The 21,379-nt window shown below is 40.0% G+C and overlaps 1 protein-coding gene across 1 annotated transcript in view; it reads left to right on the forward strand.

Moving 5' to 3' along the window:
• The window catches only part of shbg (sex hormone-binding globulin), a 14,474-nt gene extending 3,305 nt beyond the window's left edge, over positions 1-11,169 (forward strand). Inside the window, exons 2-8 of the mRNA XM_023982249.2 lie at positions 6,709-6,809; positions 7,228-7,417; positions 7,952-8,113; positions 8,348-8,507; positions 9,497-9,642; positions 9,798-9,990; positions 10,366-11,169. Of these exons, the coding sequence (XP_023838017.1) occupies positions 6,709-6,809; positions 7,228-7,417; positions 7,952-8,113; positions 8,348-8,507; positions 9,497-9,642; positions 9,798-9,990; positions 10,366-10,508 (1,095 nt within the window). The 3' untranslated portion in view covers positions 10,509-11,169. The remainder of the gene's footprint in view (positions 1-6,708; positions 6,810-7,227; positions 7,418-7,951; positions 8,114-8,347; positions 8,508-9,496; positions 9,643-9,797; positions 9,991-10,365) is intronic.
• The last annotated feature ends 10,210 nt before the right edge of the window (positions 11,170-21,379 follow it).

A 21,379-nucleotide genomic window follows, 5' to 3' on the forward strand; every position in this document is an offset into this window, starting at 1 on the left:
GAGTCCGATCGCGTAGGACGAAGAGTAGTGGGACCTGCAGAGCACATCGGCCAGAGGGGACTCATCAGTTGCCGATCTCATCAGTTGAAAAATAAATGCCTGGATCTCTTGTACTGTATTCTCTTAATAGTCACTGTTAATCACTTTAGTCTACATATTGACAAGTTGGTCTTGGGTAGCCTATGAGTGCAGAAATATTTTGCTCTCTCATTGCTCTTGGCCCTGTTACTGTTACTATTGCCCTCTTCCCTCACTTTTATTGCTCTCGCTTTCTTTTGCCTCCTCGACCTCTATTTCTCCTTTTCTGCATTGCACTTTCCCTCCCTCTCTCTCTCCCAAACAGTTTGACACAAACAAGCAACAACTTTCCAGGAAATCAATAGCCGCTGACGATGTCGACATGTTTGCCCTCTGGTCTCTGGGGCTCACGTAGCTCTGGCTCACTCCAAAACAGGCGTCAGAGTATCAAAGTAGACCATTAGCCCCACCACTAGTACCTCAGGGCTAGTTCAGAGTGAGTGGACCAACCGCTGTGAGGTTCTGGACACTGGTAAGCCTACTGAGGGTCAGGGGTCTGAAGAATGGGCTCGTTAAAGACCATGTCAGGTGGACTGCTGCTGGGTTTATGTCTCACCTTGCTGGGATGGGAGCTGAGGGACAAAGGAACGGACGCCCCAAGGTACGTCAAAATTCTCTCACTTTTTGAAAATGTACAGGTTTAATATGTAACCAACGTGTTTTTCTCATGAAATAGATTTTTCGTGTTCATTTAGTGGTTAGAGTGTTGGGCCAGTAACCGAAAGGTTGCTAGATCAAATCCCCGAGCTGACAAGGTAAAAATCTGTCGTTCTGCCCTGAACAAGGCAGTTGTTCCCCGGTAGGCCGTCATTGTAAATAAGAATATGTTCTTAACTGACTTGCCTAGTTAAATAAAGGTTAAATAAAAAATGTAAATGATCATTGGATTGGCCCAAGGGAAAATATACAATATTGGTCGTATTATTGCCTTAATCTTTCAAGGACAGACTATGTAAACATCTGACCAAGATTACCTTGACAGTAACACAGAGAACTTGAATTGCGCAGTGAAAGAGAGGGGACTTTGCTCAGTAGTCTGTGGGCGGAAAACAGTATGTCAGGTCACCCTATGTCTATTCCACTGATTTGAGCTCACCCACATTTTGCTGTATCACTTTACTAACATATTTATGACTCATTGTACAAAGGAAAATACCATATGTTCAAATGTCTATTTCTCCGTACATTTGGCATCATGTTCAATAGATGCACAAGCATAAGGGTGTCGATGTGCTGTGCATATTCCCTGCCTGTAAGAAGACAACATTGAAACGTAGCGGTGTGTATGTGAATGAATGAGCAGTATATTGAGCATACTGTACATGTGTTGTGTTATTCATGAACTCGTAACATGTGTTGTAGTGTACATCTGTCTTGTACACTGTGTTTGTATTTACATACTGTAACATGTGTTGTATTGTACATACTGTAGCATGTGTTGTACTGTATATATCGTACATTGTGAGTGTGTACATACTGTAACATGTGTTGTACAGTGTTGTATACACTGTTAGATATGTGTATTGTACATACTGTAACATTGGTGTGTACTGTATATACTGTAACATTGGTGTCGTACTGTATATACTGTAACATTGTGTTGTATTGTACATACTGTAAAATGTGTTGTATTGTACATAATGTAACATGTGTTGTACTGTACATACTGTAACATGTGTTTGTACTGTACATACTGTAACATTGGTGTTGTACTGTACATACTGTAACATTGGTGTTGTACTGTACATACTGTAACATGTGTTGTACTGTACATACTGTAACATTGGTTACTGTAACAGTGTTGTACTGTACATACTGTAACATGTGTTGTACCTGTTACATACTGTAACATGTGTTGTATTGTACATACTGTAACATTGGTGTTGTACTGTACATACTGTAACATGATAACATGTGTTGTACGATACTGTACTGTGCTGTACACGACTGTAACTAACTAGCGTTGTTCACGTAGCAATGTGGATGTGATCTGTAACTACTGTAGTAGTATGACAGTGTGTGTCAGTGTACATACTGTAACATGTGTTGTATGTACATACTGTAACATGTGTTTTGTACTGTACATACTGTAACATTGTGTTGTACTGTATATACTGTAACATGTGTTGTATTGTACATCACTGTAACATGTGTTGTATTGTACAGTACTGTAGCATGTGGTTGTACTGTACATACTGTAACTGTGAGTCATCTGTACACCATGCGTGATCCCCAAATAGCAAGAGCAACAACTACTGCCCGTACATGCGGTACACTACATCTACTTACATCACCCTCTGATACACAATAATATAGCCATCACCTCGTGTAACTCACTACACTCTGTGCTAACCACCATTCCCGAACACTCCGACATACAACTCAACTAGTCTAGAGCACAAAGTCTGACGTCTATACTGTGGTACCCTAACGACCGAATCCGTCCCATAGTGATAACATGTGTCTGTATTGTACATACTGTAACAACTGCTGTGTTGACTGTACATACTGTAACATTTTCTGTGCTGCCCATGTTTAAAGAATATACTCTAACACTGTGCTTGTACTGGACATACATGCTAACATGTTGTTTGTATTGTTACGACTTACCTGCCTTAACATGTTTGTATGTGACCATCTCAACTGTAACATGTGTGTATCATGCTACAACAACTGTCAAAACAGTGTTGCTATCTGTACCACACTACTCAGTAACCCGCGTCGCTTTGTATTGTAACATCACTTACATGTGTTGTACTGGAAACATAACCCTGTAACATCAGGTAGTACCACTGTACTGTTACACACAACTCACAGCGCGGAGCCCATACACCGAACGATACACGACCGAGTATCCACCATTGAGCACGCAGGACAACCTTAGTATGACCCGACCTGTAAAGACTCGAGAATGAAGGCCGAACCTACAGCTCGGCACCAGTGTAGCCCACTACTCAGCCGCGGACCGCCACACAACCGAACGTGTCACGCGAACTTAACCGTACGCGTGCATGCTTACGTACATACTGTACATTTTGGTGTCGTACTGTTAACTGTTTAACATGTGTTGTTACGTACATCACTGTAATCATGCTGTTTTTCATGTACAACACCAACTTAACAGACTGTACAACAGTCGTGTTTGTCATCTGTACATACGTACACGATCTCGTTTGTACTGCTACATACTGTACACATGTTTATGTTTTCGGGTTTTCTAAAATTTTTTCGGGTCAATACCACATGCTCTTACCTTCGTAACAGTCGTGTATTGTACATACTGTAACAGTGCTGTTGTATAGGCATCGCTAGCATACTGTTAAGCATGTGTGTACTGTATATACTGTAACATGTGTTGTATTGTACATACTTAACAGCGTGCTTGTACCTGCTACCCATGCAGCTCGAGTAGACAACGTCGCGTGTGCTATAAGCTAAGCATATTACTGTACACAATGGTGGTGCGTGACTGTACCCAACCCATCGATGGACTGCTCGTACTGTACATGGTTATTGTAATACCTGCTCACAACAGTTGTGTTGTATTGTACATACTCGATAACAGTGGTTGTATTGTACATAATGTAACATGTCGTTGTACTGTACCATACTGTAACATGGTGTCTGCCGATCATTCACTGTACACTACGTGTGTACATATACGTTATAAATAGGTGTTGTATTTACATACTGTAACAGTTGTATGTACATCTGCTAACATGTTCGGTACGTTATACTCGTGAACATGTGTTGTATGTACATACTGTAACAGTTGAGTGTTGTACTGTACAACCTTGTAACATGTGTTGTATTGTACATACTTAACATGTGTCTGTCGTTCCATCTGACGTGTCTGTATTCAACTGTAACATGTTTATGTAAAGCGTAACATGTGCCACTTGTACATACTGCCTACAACATGTGCGTCTGTTACCCGTAAACGTTGATTTGATCATACCTTAAATTGTGTACTGTACATAACTGTACTACATGTGTGTTGCTACGTTAAATTGCTCGAATACTTACATTGTCTACTATATTCGCCTGTACACAGTGTTGATGTACAATACTTAAATGTGTACCATACTGTAACATGTGTCTGTTATGTACATTACCTGTACATGTTTGTATATACGCATGTACTCATAACATTGCCACGTGTAAGTGTCTGTAGTTGTACCATACATGTAACCATGTTTGTACTGTACATACCTGTAAACCATGCTGTCTGTTGTACATACTGTAACATTGGTGTTGTTACTTGTGCTTACCTGTAAACATGTTCTAGAGCAATGTTAACCGTTGTATACTCGTACCATAACTGTTAAAAAAACCCAGTGTTGTATGTACATACTGCTAACATGGGTTGTTGTACCTGTACAACGTAACATTGTGTCTGTTATTGTACATACGTAACATGTGTGTCGTATTTCACATCACTTAACATGTGTGTATTGTACATACTGCTCACACTGTGTTGTACTGTACATTTACCTCGTACGATGTGTTAGATCTGTAACATCACTGTAACATGTATGTTGTATCATGTACATCCTGTAACATGTGTTGTATTGTACATACTGTAACCATGTTGTCCTCTGTAATCTGCTCAACATTCTCTGATATACCTAAACGGTTTACTGTACCATACGTCCATGTGTCTTAGTCCCACTGCTTACATTCAACTGTAACTTAGGGTACTTCCGTACAACGTCAAGCCATTGGTGTTATACTCGTACAACTAAATGGTACCTAGCTGATTCAACTGTCAACATGTCATACAAATGTGTACCCATCCTGTAAACCATGATGCTGCGTATTGCTCATACGAAATGAGTTTGATTCTGACGATACTGTAAACAGCTGTGTGTACCCTCTGCTACTGTGACTAGTGTACACTCACTGTAACAGTGTAGTCTTGTACTGTAGTCTGTTTACATACTGTACACATGTGTTGTCTGAATACACTGTACATACACCTGTAACACTTGTTGTACTGTAACTACTGTACTGTACATACTGTAACATGTGTTGTATCATTGTAAGCTACTGTAACATGTTTGTACATGACTCAGGCACATACGTAATATGGTTGTAATCTGTAACACTCACTGTCCTAACATGTGTGTTTACTGTACATACTGTAACATTGGTGTTGTACTGTATCACTACTGTGTACACACATGTGTTGTACTGATACATACTGTAACATGTTGTGTTATCTTGTACATACTGTAACATGTGTTGTAATTGTACATACTGTAACATGTGTTGTATTCTGTACATACTGTAACATGTGTTGTATTGTACATACTGTAACAGTGTTGTATTGTACATACTGTGAACATGTGTTGTATGTACATACTGTAACATGTGTTGTATATGTACATACTGTAACATGTGTTGTATTGTACATAACTGTAACATGTGTTGTACTGTACATACTGTAACATGTGTTGTATCTGTACATACTGTACATGTGTTGTATCTGTACATACTGAACATGTGTTGTACTTGTACATAATGTAACATGTGTTTTGTACTGTACATGACTGTAACATGGACATTGTTTGTCTGTAATACTTGTAACATGTGTTGTACTGTACATACTGTAACATGTGTTGTACTGTACATACTGTAACATGTGTTGTTACTGTACATACTGTGAACATTGGTGTTGTACTGTACATACTGTAACATTTGGTGTGTACTGTACTATACTGTAACATGTGTTGTACTGTACATACTGTAACATTGTTTGTATTGTACATACTGTAACATTGTGTGTACTGTACATACTGACACGTGTTGTAGTGTACATACTGTAACATGTGTTGTATTGTACATACTGTAACATGTGTTGTACTGTACATACTGTAACATGTGGTGTTGTACTGTATATACTGTAACATGTGTTGTACTGTATATACTGTAACATGTGTTGTATTGTACATACTGTAACATGTGTTGTATTGTACATACTGTAACATGTGTTGTACTGTACATGACTTGTAACACTGTGTGTATTACATACTGTAACATGTGTTGTACTGTACATACTGTAACATGTGTTGTACTGTACATACTGTAACATGTGTTGTATGTACATACTGTAACATGTGTTGTAGTACATACTGTAACATTTGTTGTACTGTACATACTGTAACATTGTGGTTGTGTACTGTACATACTGTAACATGTGTTGTCATTGTACATACTGTAACATTGTGTTGTACTGTACATACTGTAACATGTGTTGTACTGTACATTACTGTAACATGTGTTGTTACTGTACATACTGTAACATGTGTTGTACTGTACATACTGTAACAGTTGTGTGTATTGTACATACTGTAACATGTTTGTAGTGACATACTGTAACATGTGTTGTACTGTACATACCGTAACATTGGTGTTGTACTGTACATACTGTAACATGTGTTGTAGTGTACATACTGTAACATTGTGTTGTACTGTACATACTGTAAACATGTGTTGTACTGTACATACTGTATACTGTAACATTGGTGTTGTACTGTACATACTGTAACATTGGTGTTGTACTGTACATACTGTAACATTGGTGTTGTACTGTACATACTGTAACATGTGTCATGTTTTGACACACAGAAGGAGGTATCGGGCAGTGGCCCTATCTACCTTGGCCAACAACAACGAGGCACCTGGTGGCCCCTGATGCAGACCAGAGAAAACCTGACAGAGGTCAAAAGGTCAGTCTGCTTTACATGACCATGAGAGGGGAAAAAACAGCACAAAAAAACAGCACCATTCCAATACTTTTAACATGCACCCTTCCTTCCTTTCTTAAAGTTGAAAGACGATTGGATAGGTGTAAGCATGGGTTACATGCATACATAACATAGTTTTCATAAAATCTGAATGTTTTACTTACTCAAAGAGAGCCCAACTTTCCTTAAATTACACTTCCTACATCTCTGTGCTCTATCATACAAACCATCCATTTAGCTAACCATCCATTTTTACTAACCATCTATTTTGCTAACCATCCATTTTGGCAAGGAGAAATGACCAAAACATTCACTCTAAGCAACGGTCAGTCAAAGTAGCAACTAGGAAGACACATGAATGACTAGTGATAGACTTCTTTCCCATGTCTTTGGTCTACAGCATCAAGTCCATGTTCCAGTTCCGGACGTTTGACCCCGAGGGGGTGGTGTTCTATGGGGACACCAGGGAGGGAGAGGACTGGTTTGTCCTGATCCTCAGGAACGGCATCCCTGAGATGCAGATCGGGAAAGCAGACATCCTCGTCAGTGTGCAAGGGGGACCCAAACTCAACGAYGGCAAGTGGCATCTGGTAAGCCAGTGTAACCGATGTGAAATGGCTAGCTAGTTAGCGGTGGTGCACGCTAATAGCCTTTCAAACGGTGACGTCACTCRCTTTGAGACCTTGAAGTAGTGGTTCCCCTTGCTCTGCAAGGGCCGCGGCCTTTGTAGAGCGATGGGTAACGATGCTTCGTGGGTGACTGTTGTTGATGTGTGCAGAGGGTCCCTGGTTCGCGCCCGGGGCGAGGGGACGGACTAAAGTTATACTGTTACACCAGGTGACATTCACTCTGCATTATGGGTAACCTAGAAGCCTAGCACGCAAGTCTAGGTGTCAAATCAGGTGTGTACCAGTCACTTCTAGTAGACCTGTGTGTAATGCATTATGAATTCATTTATAGAGGCTGTTATGAAGGCCTGTAGCAATGTGAAAGAAAGCACTTTCAATTCGTGATACACTAGTGTATCAAATGTATTTGAGGCTTTATTCACAGCTGACATGATACATTTCTATTCTGTGATATAGATGTACTGGACTGTTTTTGGTTCTGTATGCGTACTGTAGGTGGAGATCAGTAGCCAGGGGGATTTTGTGGTGCTGGAGGTGGACGGCCAGAAGGAGTTGGTGGTGGGACTGAAGTCCAAAGAGACCATGGAGGTTCTGACAGGCCAGATCCGCCTCGCCCTCGGGGGAATCCTGGTCAGCCTGGACAAGCTGCTCCTCCCGGTATGCTGGAGCTATCTGTCTGTCGTTTGGTGTAGACGGGGATTGATTGACTGAACTTGGAAATGGACTGGTCTCGTTTAAAAATTGGTTGTGTGTGAGAGCATGCTTGCTTGTGAATGAGTCTAATTGCTAGCTTTAATGTTTGTGTGTGCTAAGTGTGCTAAGTGTGTGTGGGGGGGGGGGGGGTGTATAAACGGTCCTGATACTGTACTTGTGTGTCTGGGTGGTCTCCAGTTCCAGCCAGAGATGGATGGATGTATCCGGAAGGGGAACTGGCTAAACCTGAGCACCCCCTGGGAGACAGAGTTGATTGGGGAGCCCTGGCCCTGCTACCAGAACATCCAGCCAGGGAGCTATTTCCCCGGAGCTGGACTGGCTGCATTCAACACCACAGGTAGATATATATTGAAACGAATGTGGGGCACACACAATAAAGACTGGTGACTGTCTAAGAACAAATTAGCAAACAAAATCATTAGCCAACAACAAAACGCTACTCGCCTTGGATCCAATCAGCATCCTTTTGTAGTTTTAACTGAAGCGAAGCAGGTGATCCCTATTCTACCTTCTGTAAAGACAGGCCCTATATACCAAAGAAGGTCTGATGGTGAAGTGAACAGGCTGTGAAGCCACACATAGCCTGAACAGTATTGGGTCTACCCAATTTACCTGTATATGTCCATATTTTTATTGTTTACTTTTTTATTTCACCTTTATTTAACCAGGTAGGCCAGTTGAGAACAAGTTCTCATTTACAACTGCGACCTGGCCAAGATAAAGCAAAGTAGTGTGACACAAACAACAACACAGAGTTACACATGRAATAAACAAACGTACAGTCAATTTCACAATAGAAAAAGTCTATATTAAGTGTGCGCAAATGGCATAAGGAGGTAAGGTAATAAATAGGACATAGTAGCGAAGTAATTGCAAATTAACACTGGAGGGATAGATGTGCAGATGATGATGTGCAAGTAGAAATACTGGTGTGCAAAATAGCAAAAAAGTTAATCAAAACAATATGGGGATGAGGTAGGTAGTTGGGATGAGGTCGGTATATACAGATGTAGGATCTTAATTTGATCACCCTGTTGCAGGATAACTTTTCTGCAATGCAGGAAATGTTAAACTTGTAGTGTATTTGAGGTTTAAAAAGGCTTCTGAAGTTTGTAATTTCCGCTTTGAAATTTCACTTGATTTAAAAATATATATATATATATATTAACCCCTACAAAATGTCTATTAATTATAATCCACATAATAATTAATATTTCCTGTTGCTGCAGGATTATTTTCCTGCTGTAGCAAATTGGCTCAAATTAAGATCCTACATCTGTATATTCAAATATTGGGATTGATTTATTCATATCTGTCCCCCTGTAGACCTCCCTGGCCACCAGACAGAGGAGGGTGGGATTACTATTGACATCCATGGAGACTCCACCAAGATGGAAGGAACAGTTCTGAGCTTGAAGACCCCTGGGCAGGAATTGCCCACAGTAACAGTGAAAATAAACAATAACCCAAAGGTACCAATCCCACCATTCTAATTTCATGACAATATGAATGTTGGATTTCAGCATGTAAACAGTCACAATCACAGTTCGTAATCGTGGTTCTTTGACCAGTGCAATACCAATTTGATACAAATGTACATCCATGCTTTCCAACTTTTGTGTGGCAGAAAGTCATACTGACCATCCTCAAGCGTGACACCATCACCGAACAGAGTTTCAGCCGACTGTCCCTAACCCTGTTGAAGAATCAAGTGAACATGGACATCGATGACACGCAAATAACATTTGAGATCGACAGTATACCTGACTTTCCTAGAAGCTGGAAAGAGGGGATGATCCTTGCATTTGGGGGGCTTCCAGGTGAATTTGTGAGGAGATACTTGAAGTGTTTTGAGGATACACATGTACCAGAGGAGGCTGGTGGGAGGATCGATAGGAGGACATGTTCATTGTAATGGCTGGAATGGTATCAAAGACATCAAACACATCAAACACATGGAAACCACATGTTTGACTCCATTCCATTCATTCCATTCCAGCCATTACAATGAGCCCATCCTCCTATCGCTCCTCCCACCAGCCTCCCCTGACAGGTACCAGATTTATCCTAAGTTACAGCTAACAACTATCAGGCGTCTACACACATATTGATGCTGTAGAATCTTGAAATGTTGTTTATTTTTTCCCCTCTCTCCATCCCCCCGTCCCCCTTTCTGTGGTTCCTCCCGCTCTCAGGTGATGGAGTGTCCTACAGTAGCAACCAGTACCTGAAGGGCTGTCTGGAGAAGATCCAGGTCCAGGGACAGGATGTGGATCTGGACCGGGCGCTGTACAAGGACCTCTCCGTTTCCTCCCATAGTTGCCCCTCAGAAGTCTGAACCAAGGCTTTCCTGACAGATCAGATCTGTGATGACTGTATAGATAATGTCATTTATCTCCATTAATCGCCCTTCCCTGGTCACATAAGCCTAATTACAAATCCCCCCCCCCCCCGTCCGTCTGCATTTTAACTGGCTCAGTCAGTATTCCTTTACACACAGTCCTAATTTTAACAATGGCTAAGAGAGGTTTGACCATAGAATTAGGAATTAGAATACTAGAATGGAAAAKAACCTTCTTATGATGGTCCAAAGGTCAGCCATGTTGGTGAGGGAGTTGGTCAACCATGGTTTACCAGCGCTGTGATAAAATATTGTGTATAATAATGAATGTGATGAATTTATCTGCACAGTATGTGTATTAGCTAGCTAGCCAGCCAGTTGTAGAGAAATGATTCCATGAAGTGCTSTAATTAACTGCCAATATGGCAACATTCCATTCAAACAWTGCAGTCAATCCACAGGCATACACTGGCTGAAGTCAGTTGATGATAGGACTTAGACAAGTTGTAAATGCAACAAGTACTGTTATTGCATCATATAAACGGCACACAGCTTTCTGTTTACATATATTTTAGAGGCTATTTATACAGACAATTGGTATAAAACCCATATAAACTTTATTTATAATTATATGACAATATTGTAGGTTGACTATAATTTCATTACACAATTTCTGACACATCACATGCCTTACTTTTATGTTCCTACTTAAGTAAAAGCAGGAAGTGCATCACCTATGGCTCTACTGCCATTCATTCCAATTAGACTCGTTTTGGATTTCTCCCTGACCAAGATGGCTGCCATTTTGCCACATTGTGGAACTTTGAGGGTTTATGACATAGCCCCTCTAGTAATTTAATAAGATCTCAATGGGTTTGACAGTCTTTATTTGCTTTTGACCAGGTTATGGAGTGTAAAATGAGCAGATGAGATGGGCCATTGCTTTCTGAATTTWCTGTCAATAAAGATACATTGAGCTTGTAGTAGATGATCCTGTTGGCGCATCAGTCTCATTATTGTGCAATATAGAATAGGACTAAATCTAATAAAACKTTATTTAAAGTGTAGTTTGATTCTATTGTATTTAGTTCTATTCTTTAACTTAGATTTTTGGTTGAGATGGAGATGTGAATCCAACATCAAYTATTCATTTGTAGACAAACTGGATATTGAATTGTTTGCTTGTCAACRYAACCAAATATCAACATTTAAAGGACGTRTCTTCTGCTTGGATAGTTCCATCTGTGCCACTGACTTAGTCTGGCTTTAATTCCAGTTTGTCTACAAATRAATAATTGATATGTTGGCTTCATACCYCCGTCTCAACCAAACATCTAAGTTAAAGAGTAGAACTAAATCAAATCAAACTTTAAATGTACTTTAAATAAAGTCTGATTTGATTTAGTTATATTCTTTAAATGTTGATATCTGGTTGAGTTGTCAATCAAACACAATTCATTACGTTTCTAATACCTTAAATAGCCTAAAGTTATATATTTATGCAACCTCAAAATGATTAACACATCCATGGTCACTTTGAGGTTACTATAATTTACGGATAGCCAGGGTTCAACAGTTCAACACTCAGACACAATTTACAAACTAAGCATTTGTGTTTAGTGAGTCTGCCAGATCAGAGGCAGTASGAAGACCAGGGATGTTCTCTTAATGAATGCGTGAATTAGACCATTTTCCTGCCCTGCTAAGCATTCAAAATGTAACGAGTACTTTTGGGTGTCAGGGAAAATGTAAGGAGTAAAAAGTACATTATTTTCTTTAGGAATGTAGTGGAGTAAAAGTAAAAGTAGTCAAAAATATAAATAGTAAAGTACAGATACCCCCTCAAAAAACTGAATTAGTACTTAAAAGTATTTTTTAAGTACTTTACACCACTGGTTACTATAACTATAAATGTCTTCTTATGTAATCATAGAAAGTGTGCATGTTCAAAGATACCATGGAAAGGTCACATAATAATCTGCGCAAAATCTCGAACAGCATTGATCACTTGCACCATGTACTTTTAATGAAATCTCAGGTAATTTAGTTGTGCTATTAGACGAAGCACAGTGATAACACATTACAGGGGCACAACTTTGGTTTTAGAAGTGGGGGGGACATCAAATAAAAAGGGTAGATCAGCTTTAATATTGCAGAGATATTGTGGCTTCCATCAATGTAATTGTCTGCATCATTTCCAATCCCCCATATATACACTACTGTTCAAAAGTGGGGTCACTTAGAAATGTCCTTGTTTTTGAAAGAAAAAATTAATAAATAAATTGTCCATTAAAATAACATCAAATCGATCAGAAATACACCATAGACATTGTTCATGTTGTAAATGACTATTGTAGCTGGAAACTGCAGCATTCTTATGGAATATCTACATAGGTGTACAGAGGCCCATTATCAGGAACCTACATTCCTGTGATCCAATGGCAYGTTGTGTTAGTTAATCCAAGTTTATMATTTTAACAGGCTAATTGATCATTAGAAAACGCTTTTGCAATTATGTTAGCACAGCTGAAAACTGTTGTCCTGATTAAAGAARCAATAAAAYTGGCCTTCTTTAGACTAGTTGAGTATCTAGAGCRTCAGCATTTGTGGGTTCGATTACAGGCTCAAAATGGCCAGAAACAAATAACTTTCTTCTGAAACTCGTCAGTCTATTCTTGTTCTGAGAAATTAAGGCTATTCCATGTGAGAAATTGACAAGAAACTGAAGATCTCGTACAACGCTGTGTACTACTCCCTTCACAGAACAGCGCAAACTGGCTCTAACCAGAATAGAAARAGGAGTGGGAGGCCCCGGGGCACAACTGAGCAAGAGGACAAGTGTCTAGTTTGAGAAACAGACGCCTCACAAGTCCTCAACGGGCAGCTTCATTAAATAGTACCCGCAAAACACCAGTCTCAACGTCAATAGTGAAGAGGCGACTCCAGGATKCTGACCTTCTAGGCAGAGTTGCAAAGAAAAAGCCATATCTAAGACTGGCCAATAAAAAGAAAAGATTAAGATGGGCAAAAGAACACAGACACTGGAGAGACAGCCTACCCGACTGCTCAAAGGCGTTCACATGGTCCTAAAGCACACCGTTACCTCGTTTTGTATCACATTACAATGATAAAACTGGGAGGGACAAAAATTCTATTTCAGACATGTCCCCCCTGTCCCAAGTGAAAGTTGCGCCCYTGACACATTAAGTTGTTGTATATGTASAAAATATCTGAAGTTTTAACTGTAYTTTTAGATGGTTGAAAGGATAGTGATAACACATTGGRAATTCAACAAACTTCTGGCTGTCTTTTTAAGTGGTTGAATAAAGGTTGAAATTTCAATGATCAACATCTCAACCAAATATTACCCACATTTCCACGTTGAAATKATATGGTGTACCCAGTGGGTAGTTACTTTGTGTTGTGACATACAGATCACATTTTTCACTTTTACAGTGTTTTTTTGTGTGCAAAAATGACATAAAACKCCAAATCAGAATGTTGACTGCACTGGGCTTTTAAGCAGTCATGAAGTAGCGAGAATATGCAGTTGGAATTGAGAAAGAGTCAGTGCTGTACTGAAAATCTGCAAGAACGATGCTCTGAAACCATAGCAACCCACAAGGCTAAAGTGTAAAACTGCAATAAACTGCAATTGAGCAGTGGGAGTGGGAGTGACCATGCTGAAACCATTTGTTTCACACATACGCATTACCAGACAGTTTCACAATGTGCCTACTGAAAAACAAAACATGTTTTCATCATGAAAGGTTGTTTTTACTCATGTCTTAATGATAGAAATTAAAGCCCAACTGCCTTCCCCATGGTCTCGCATAAAGTCGTAGGTTTGCCTGATAAATATAGAGATGGATTATGAATGAGACACCGTACTGCTGAATAAGTAGCTATAGAATTAGACCACTTGAAATGACGTGCAGTTTATAAAGGCTTCAATAAGCCTTCATAACGTTTTCATAAACACGACATAAATGTRTCAGAAATCATCTACAACCATATGTCATGCTGTATAAAGGGTTAATAAATGTGGCATAACTGTGTGACATAACCACCAATGTCAAATGTGACATAACCCACTATATCAAATGTGACATAAACCTGTGTTTTACAAAGGGTGACGTAAGCACTGCTTAATAAAGGTTTTATAAATCATATTAAATTGAGGCTTCACAAARTATTTACAACCTTGTCATGCATCTTGGTAGAGCATTGCAACGCCAGGATAATGGGTTCTATTCCCAGGACCACCCATACGTACAAATGTTTGCACACATGACTGGAAGTTTCTTTGGATAAAAGTGTCTGTTAAATTGTATATATGATATTATATTCCTATAAAACATTTCAAGGATGGCCCAACCTCTTTCCCTCTTAGGTGCAGAGCAAATAATGGACCGGACCTCAACTTCCCCCAAAATGCTGTGCTGCAGTATGAAAACAATCACAGGAAGGTACTTCATTGTTACCTAGAAATAATTTGATATTGAGATAAAAACAGCTCCATTTGACCTTTAAGTTTACATCCTTTTTTGTACTTAATCAATTTAAGGGATTCTGTATACATTTTGAATTCATGTTGGAAAATAATAACAGGGTGGGAAGTCTTCATAAATTTCGCTTTGTGGATTAAAGATTTTGCAAGATTTATTACTACATTGGTCAGATATTCCATATTTGAATATTTTATAATAGCACCATATATTATATCATTTCTTGAAAGCACAATCTCTGGTAGCCAAACCRGTCTTAAAGTGCAGCCCAGAATTTTTGGGTGAAGGTACAGAAGAAGAATATATGGTCCATAGATTCTACTTCAGTAGTACAAAATACACTCAAGTTATGATCAATGTTGAAAGGAAGCCTTAGAAATTCACTGTCTGGATAAATATTATTGAGAATTTTAATGTGCACTTCTTTAGCTTTCGGGGGAATTGGAAAGCTAAGGTAATTAGTTCTCAATTTAGTTAATGATGCTTTATCAAACATACAAAGGATAGAGTTGTAATTTTCTAATAAACTTGTCATGACAACCTTTCAAGGATATTAATGTATTTGATTAAAAGAGAAGGCAGATGTGGTCTTACTAAGTTACTCATAACTATATTGCTAATTAACAAAATAAGGGCCATRGCATTAAGATATTTCCTGTATTGCAAAGTAGGGGGTGAAAAAGAGCTAAAGTTGTAAATTAAAATCAGTTTGTTGTTGTGGTGTGATTCGTCAAGCCTATTGGTTTTAATGATGTTTTATGACTTTCTTCTGACATTTGTAATGCTGGGTTATGTGAGATACGCGCTGAGATCGTGCCCAAGTCGTTGCAATGTCACAAGTGTCAAGTGGTTGCAGACGTGTAAAAGTGTTTGCGGAGACACTGGAAATAGTTGAAGAACCGAATGGAGATGAGGAAGACATGGGAGTGGATGCACCGCAGAGTGATGAGRATGTTCAGCAGTTGAGGGATATATTTTGTTGTGTTTATTGTGCAGGTGAAAATTATGAGTGTTTTTCACTATTCCCCCTATTTGGGCTAGCGAATGTTGCAGCGGTCTAAGGCACTGCATCTCAGTGCTAGAGGCATCATTACAGACCCTGGTTTGATTCCAGGCTGTATCACAACCGGCCGCGATTGGGAGCCTCATTGGGTGGCGCACAATTGTCCAAGCGTTGTCCGGGTTAGGGTTTGGCCGGTGTAGGCCGTCATTGTAAATAAGTATTTGTTCTTAACTGACTTGCCTAGTTAAATAAAGGTTAAATAAAAATTCWAAAAAACATTTAGCAATTTCCCTTTTTGCGTTTCTCAGTTTTCACCCCACACAGTAGGTGGCRACAATATAACATTGTAGGATATAGTCCGCTGTAAAAGGAGGATTACAGTCGTGGCCAAAAGTTTTGAGAATGACACAAATATTAATTTCCACAAGGTTTGCTGCTTCAGTGTCTTTAGCTATTTTTGKCAGATGTTACTATGGAATACTGAAGTATAATTACAAGCATTTCATAAGTGTCAAAGGCTTTTATTGACAATTACATGAAGTTGATGCAAAGAGTCAATATTTGCAGTGTTTGACCCTCATTTTCAAGACCTCTGCAATCCACTCTGGCATGCTGTCAATTAACTTCTGTGCCACATCCTGACTGATGGCAGCCCATTCTTGCATAATCAATGCTTGGAGTTTGTCAGAATTTGTGGGTTTTGTTGTCCACCCACCTCATGAGGATTGACCACAAGTTCTCAATGGGATTAAGGTCTGGGGAGTTCTGCCATGGCCAGGACGCAAAACCATCATGCTGGAAAAGGCATTGTTTGCACCAAGTCACGACTTCCGCCGAAGTCGTTCCTCTCCTTGTTCGGGCGGCGTTCAGCGGTCGACGTCACCGGTCTACTAGCCATCGCCGATCCACCTTTCATTTTCCATTTGTTTTGTCTTGTTTCCCACACACCTGATTTACATTTCCCTCATTACTTGTCGTGTATTTAACCCTCTGTCCCCCATGTCTGTGTGTGAAATTGTTTATTGTTGAGGTTGGCACGCTTCCGGCTGGTTTGCGCCGGGTTTTGTTTATACCCGTGCTTTGTGCAGCCTGTACTTTGTACTTGTTTTTTTGTACTTTGTGCTGCCTCACTTGTCCGTTGGGCATTTGTTTTGTGACGCGGTTGCGTTCTGTGCAAATGATTGCCTAAGTAAAGTGCTTTGTCCACTCATCTCAGCTCTCCTGCACCTGACTTCTATGCACCAGCTACACTCACCCCTTGACAACCAAACTGTTCCTGGATGGTTGGAGAAGTTGCTCTCGGAGGATGTTTGGTACCATTCTTTATTCATGGCTGTGTTCTTAGCAAAATTGTGAGTGAGCCCACTCCTTGGCTGAGAAGCAACCCCACAACATAATGGTCTCAGGATGCTTTACTGTTGGCATGACACAGGACTGATGGTAGCGCTCACCTTGTCTCTCTCCGGACAAGCTTTTTTTTCCGGATGCCCAAAACAATCGGAGAAAGGGGATTCATCAGAGAAAATGACTTTACCCCAGTCCTCAGCAGTCCAATCCCTGTACCTTTTGCAGAATATCTGTCTGTCCCTGATGTTTTTCCTGGAGARAAGTGGCTTCTTTGCTGCACTTCTTGACAGCAGGCCATCCTCCAAAAGTCTTTGCCTCACTGTGCRTGCAGATGCACTCACACCTGCCTGCTGCCATTCCTGAGCAAGCTCTGTACTGGTTGTGCCCYGATCCCGCAGCTGAATCAACTTTAGGAGACGGTCCTGGCGCTTGCTGAACTTTCTTGGGTGCCCTGAAGCCTTCTTCACAACAATTGAACCGCTCTCCTTGAAGTTCTTGATGATCCGATAAATGGTTTATTTAGGTGCAATCATACTGGCAGCAATATCCTTGCCTGTGAAGTCCTTTTTGTGCAAAGCAATGATGACGGCACATGTTCCCTTGGAGGTAACCATGGTTGACAGTGGAAGAACAATGATTCCAAGCACCACCCTTCTTTTGAAGCTTCYAGTCTGTTATTCAAACTCAATCAGCATGACAGAGTGATCTCCAGCCTTGTCCTCGTCAACACTCACACCTGTGTTAACGAGAGAATCACTGACATGATGTCAGCTGGTCCTTTTGTGGCAGGCCTGAAATGCAGTGGAAATGTTTTTKGGGGGATTCAGTTCATTTGCATGGTAAAGAGGGACTTTGCAATTAATTGCAATTCATCTGATCACCCTTCATGCAAATTGCCATCATACAAACTGAGGCAGCAGACTTTGTGAAAATKTATATTTGTATCATTCTCAAAACTTTTGGCCACGACTGTACAGGGTCACAGAGTTTCTTAATCCATAGGCGCTACATYGCTACATCACAAGATTTCRGGAAMGCTTYGGAAACAGACCAGGCCRGGGTTGTAGTGTTTGAGAAGTCAATGAAAGAAGTGTAAAATGATTGCTGATTTTCTCGAAATCTAATGTCTTAAGTAGTTGAACATGTTGTTACTCCAACCTCGTGAAAGTGACAAACTGACACGTTTTAATTTTCGTCAAAACAACTTTATATAGGAGTGCCTTTGATTGACTGCCAGCACATGGGCAGTTCGGCGCCAGAGGACCGTTAGACCTGATGACGTGTTTCTACGCATGKGCTTTGCTAGCCAACGTCGCCATGATATCGCCTACAAGTGTGATCGGGGATTTCTATTGGAGAAGCAGTTTTGGTCTGTACTGTTTGACAGGGTCGTCCCTAGTTACCACAGCCACAAAGACGTAATTATGGCTAAATCCCGCAAATGTATCTTCCTAAAATCAGATTGTAAACCTAGCCCTAAACACACTGCTAACCTTATGCATAACTCGAACTTTAAATAAACCAAAAGCAATTTGTTGTTGTCATGAATTTGTACGATATAGCCACTTTGTGGCTGGGGTAACTATCGACATCCAAAGGACAGTAGCTAGCTAGACCTATGTGGAGCTAGCCACAAGAATGGAATTTGCGGTTCTCCTTCAAAATAAAAGTAAAAAATTGAAAGTGATGCAAATGGATACAAATTGTKGAATCGTGACATATTTGGACTAGACAATACTGAACAAGATTGGAATGTTGTTATATACATTCAACAAAAGACAATAGTTAGTTAATTTGAAGTTTAAAGTTTAAAAAATGTAAAAGTCAAATCAGTTGAAATCGCACTGTGGGTGTATTATACTTCAGAATTGGGGTCATACTTATATTTCACTGTACAGCCTTGCCTATAGATTGTGGATCAATAAAATTGAGTATCAGTCTACTCAGTGACACCCACAGTAGACAACTAAGAAGAGATTACACAAATATTAGCGTCGTAGCTCTTATTGCTGGACTCTAACTGTGGGAAATCACCTCCACATTCAGCCTATTGTGCGTATTGACATTCATATTGCACTGTAAAGCCTTACCTAAGGATTGTGGATCAATGAAATGGGCTATAGGTTTACTCAGTAACACCCACAGTAGACAACTGTGAAGAGATTACACAAATATTAGCATCGTAGCTCTTATTGCGGGACTTTGACTGTGGGAAATAACCTCCCGTCAGACTATCGTGAGTATTTACATTCACATTGCACTTTACAGCCTTGCCAATGTATTGTGGATAAATGAAATGGGCTATCAGTCCACTCAGTGACAACCACAGAACACAAATGAGAAGAAATTACASAAATTGTTTCTTGAAATAAACACTGATTAAAACATTATTTCTGTTGCAATTTGTCATTATTCAGAATTATGTTCTCTGGGTGTCACCGAGTAGGACTTCTAATAAGACAAAGGCCACTTGTATTTTCTCACAAACGACAATTTGGAGAGATGGGCTATACGGGCCATGAATCTGTCCAAAACCCAAGTATAAAAAGCAAACCTTTTGATTGATTGCGACCAAGGTGGGTTTAAGAAAATTGTTTGAAGACAATGCATACTTGGGGTAATATAAACCTATAACAACATGGTTTTACTAAGATACTGCCCGTCAAAAATATTTTATTTGTCAGGCCAAGAGATTGACCTGATTTATTTTATGTCTTGGCTGGCCAAGCTTGRGCTGATTTGAATGTGTAAAATACACAACTGGCTCATTATCATTAGGTTAATCTAGGTTGTKCTATGGGGTTCCATATGTGCCAATACTGTATTGTATAATGCATTTGCTGATGTCTATTGTTTTGTCGTTTGCTATTCACCATGCACAGGTTGATCATATTGTCTATCGCTTCGTTTCATGCTATAGCTTCCTKACCTGTCCCATTGTCGACTGCTGTTGTCGATCGCTTGTTCCAGACATTCAAGACCCCAGTGGCGTGTATTGATGGAAGCCAAGGGAAGCCAGGCTTCCCCAAAAAATGTAGTAAGAAAAAAAGTGAAATAATTTCTCTTTTGCTCTGTGTTTCATATTTTTTCTTCAATTCACAAGAGGCTGAATGCATCTCACCGGAGAAAGCATCCGAGTGAGTGAAACAGCGCCCCTCTGTCTCAGTATGTGTTGCCCATCTATCTGATGCTGTCTTGTCAAAAAGAGTATGACATTTTTGCCACCCGTAGCATTGAATGCAAGGGAAGCCAGTAGGCATTTGGCCTCCCTTGATAATTTAAAATAATAATAAAATAATAGCCAACCAGTGTTGAGCTAAACTGAGCGAGCTCAACTGTGAATGGTCCTGGTGCATCAACAACAACAAAAAATGTCAAGGGAAGACAGTTTGGATTTGGCCTCACACCAATCACATAACATCAAAAGCCAAACGTCATTGATTGAAAAACTTGAATTGTTGCATCTTGTTGTGTTGTTGTCCTCTGGTGGCTAGCTAGCTAAAATTGACCCTTTCTTAAATTAGCCATGGATGAAGATAGGGATTTGGACTTATAATGGTGATTCTGATACAACCATAATTTTATACATTGTGCCCCTGGCCTGAGAGGATGGAAGTTCAATATGTAGCTAGATGTAGCTAGTAAGCTAATGTTAACTAGCTAGCTTATCGTTGCCCATGAAAGGAAGTTAGGCTAGCGAGCAACCAGTTTTAGCCAGGTAGCCTAGGACAACAAAAACGAATAGTGTGTACTGTATGACAGAGTCATAGACCGTTTCGGCAACATGAAAGAGAGGAGGATGGCATTGGCATTTGTGCATGCATTTCTGTGCCCTGGCCTGAGAGGATGGAAGTTCAATATGTAGCTAGATGGTAGCTATGTATAAGCTAATGTTAACTAGCTAGCTTTATCGTTGCCCATGAAAGGAAGTTAGGCTAGCGAGCAACCAGTTTTAGCCAGGTAGCCTAGGACAACAAAACGATAGTGTGTACTGTATGACAGAGTCCATA

The sequence above is a fragment of the Salvelinus sp. IW2-2015 genome, linkage group LG37, assembly GCF_002910315.2.
Source record: "Salvelinus sp. IW2-2015 linkage group LG37, ASM291031v2, whole genome shotgun sequence".
NCBI classification, from domain to species: Eukaryota; Metazoa; Chordata; class Actinopteri; order Salmoniformes; family Salmonidae; genus Salvelinus; species Salvelinus sp. IW2-2015.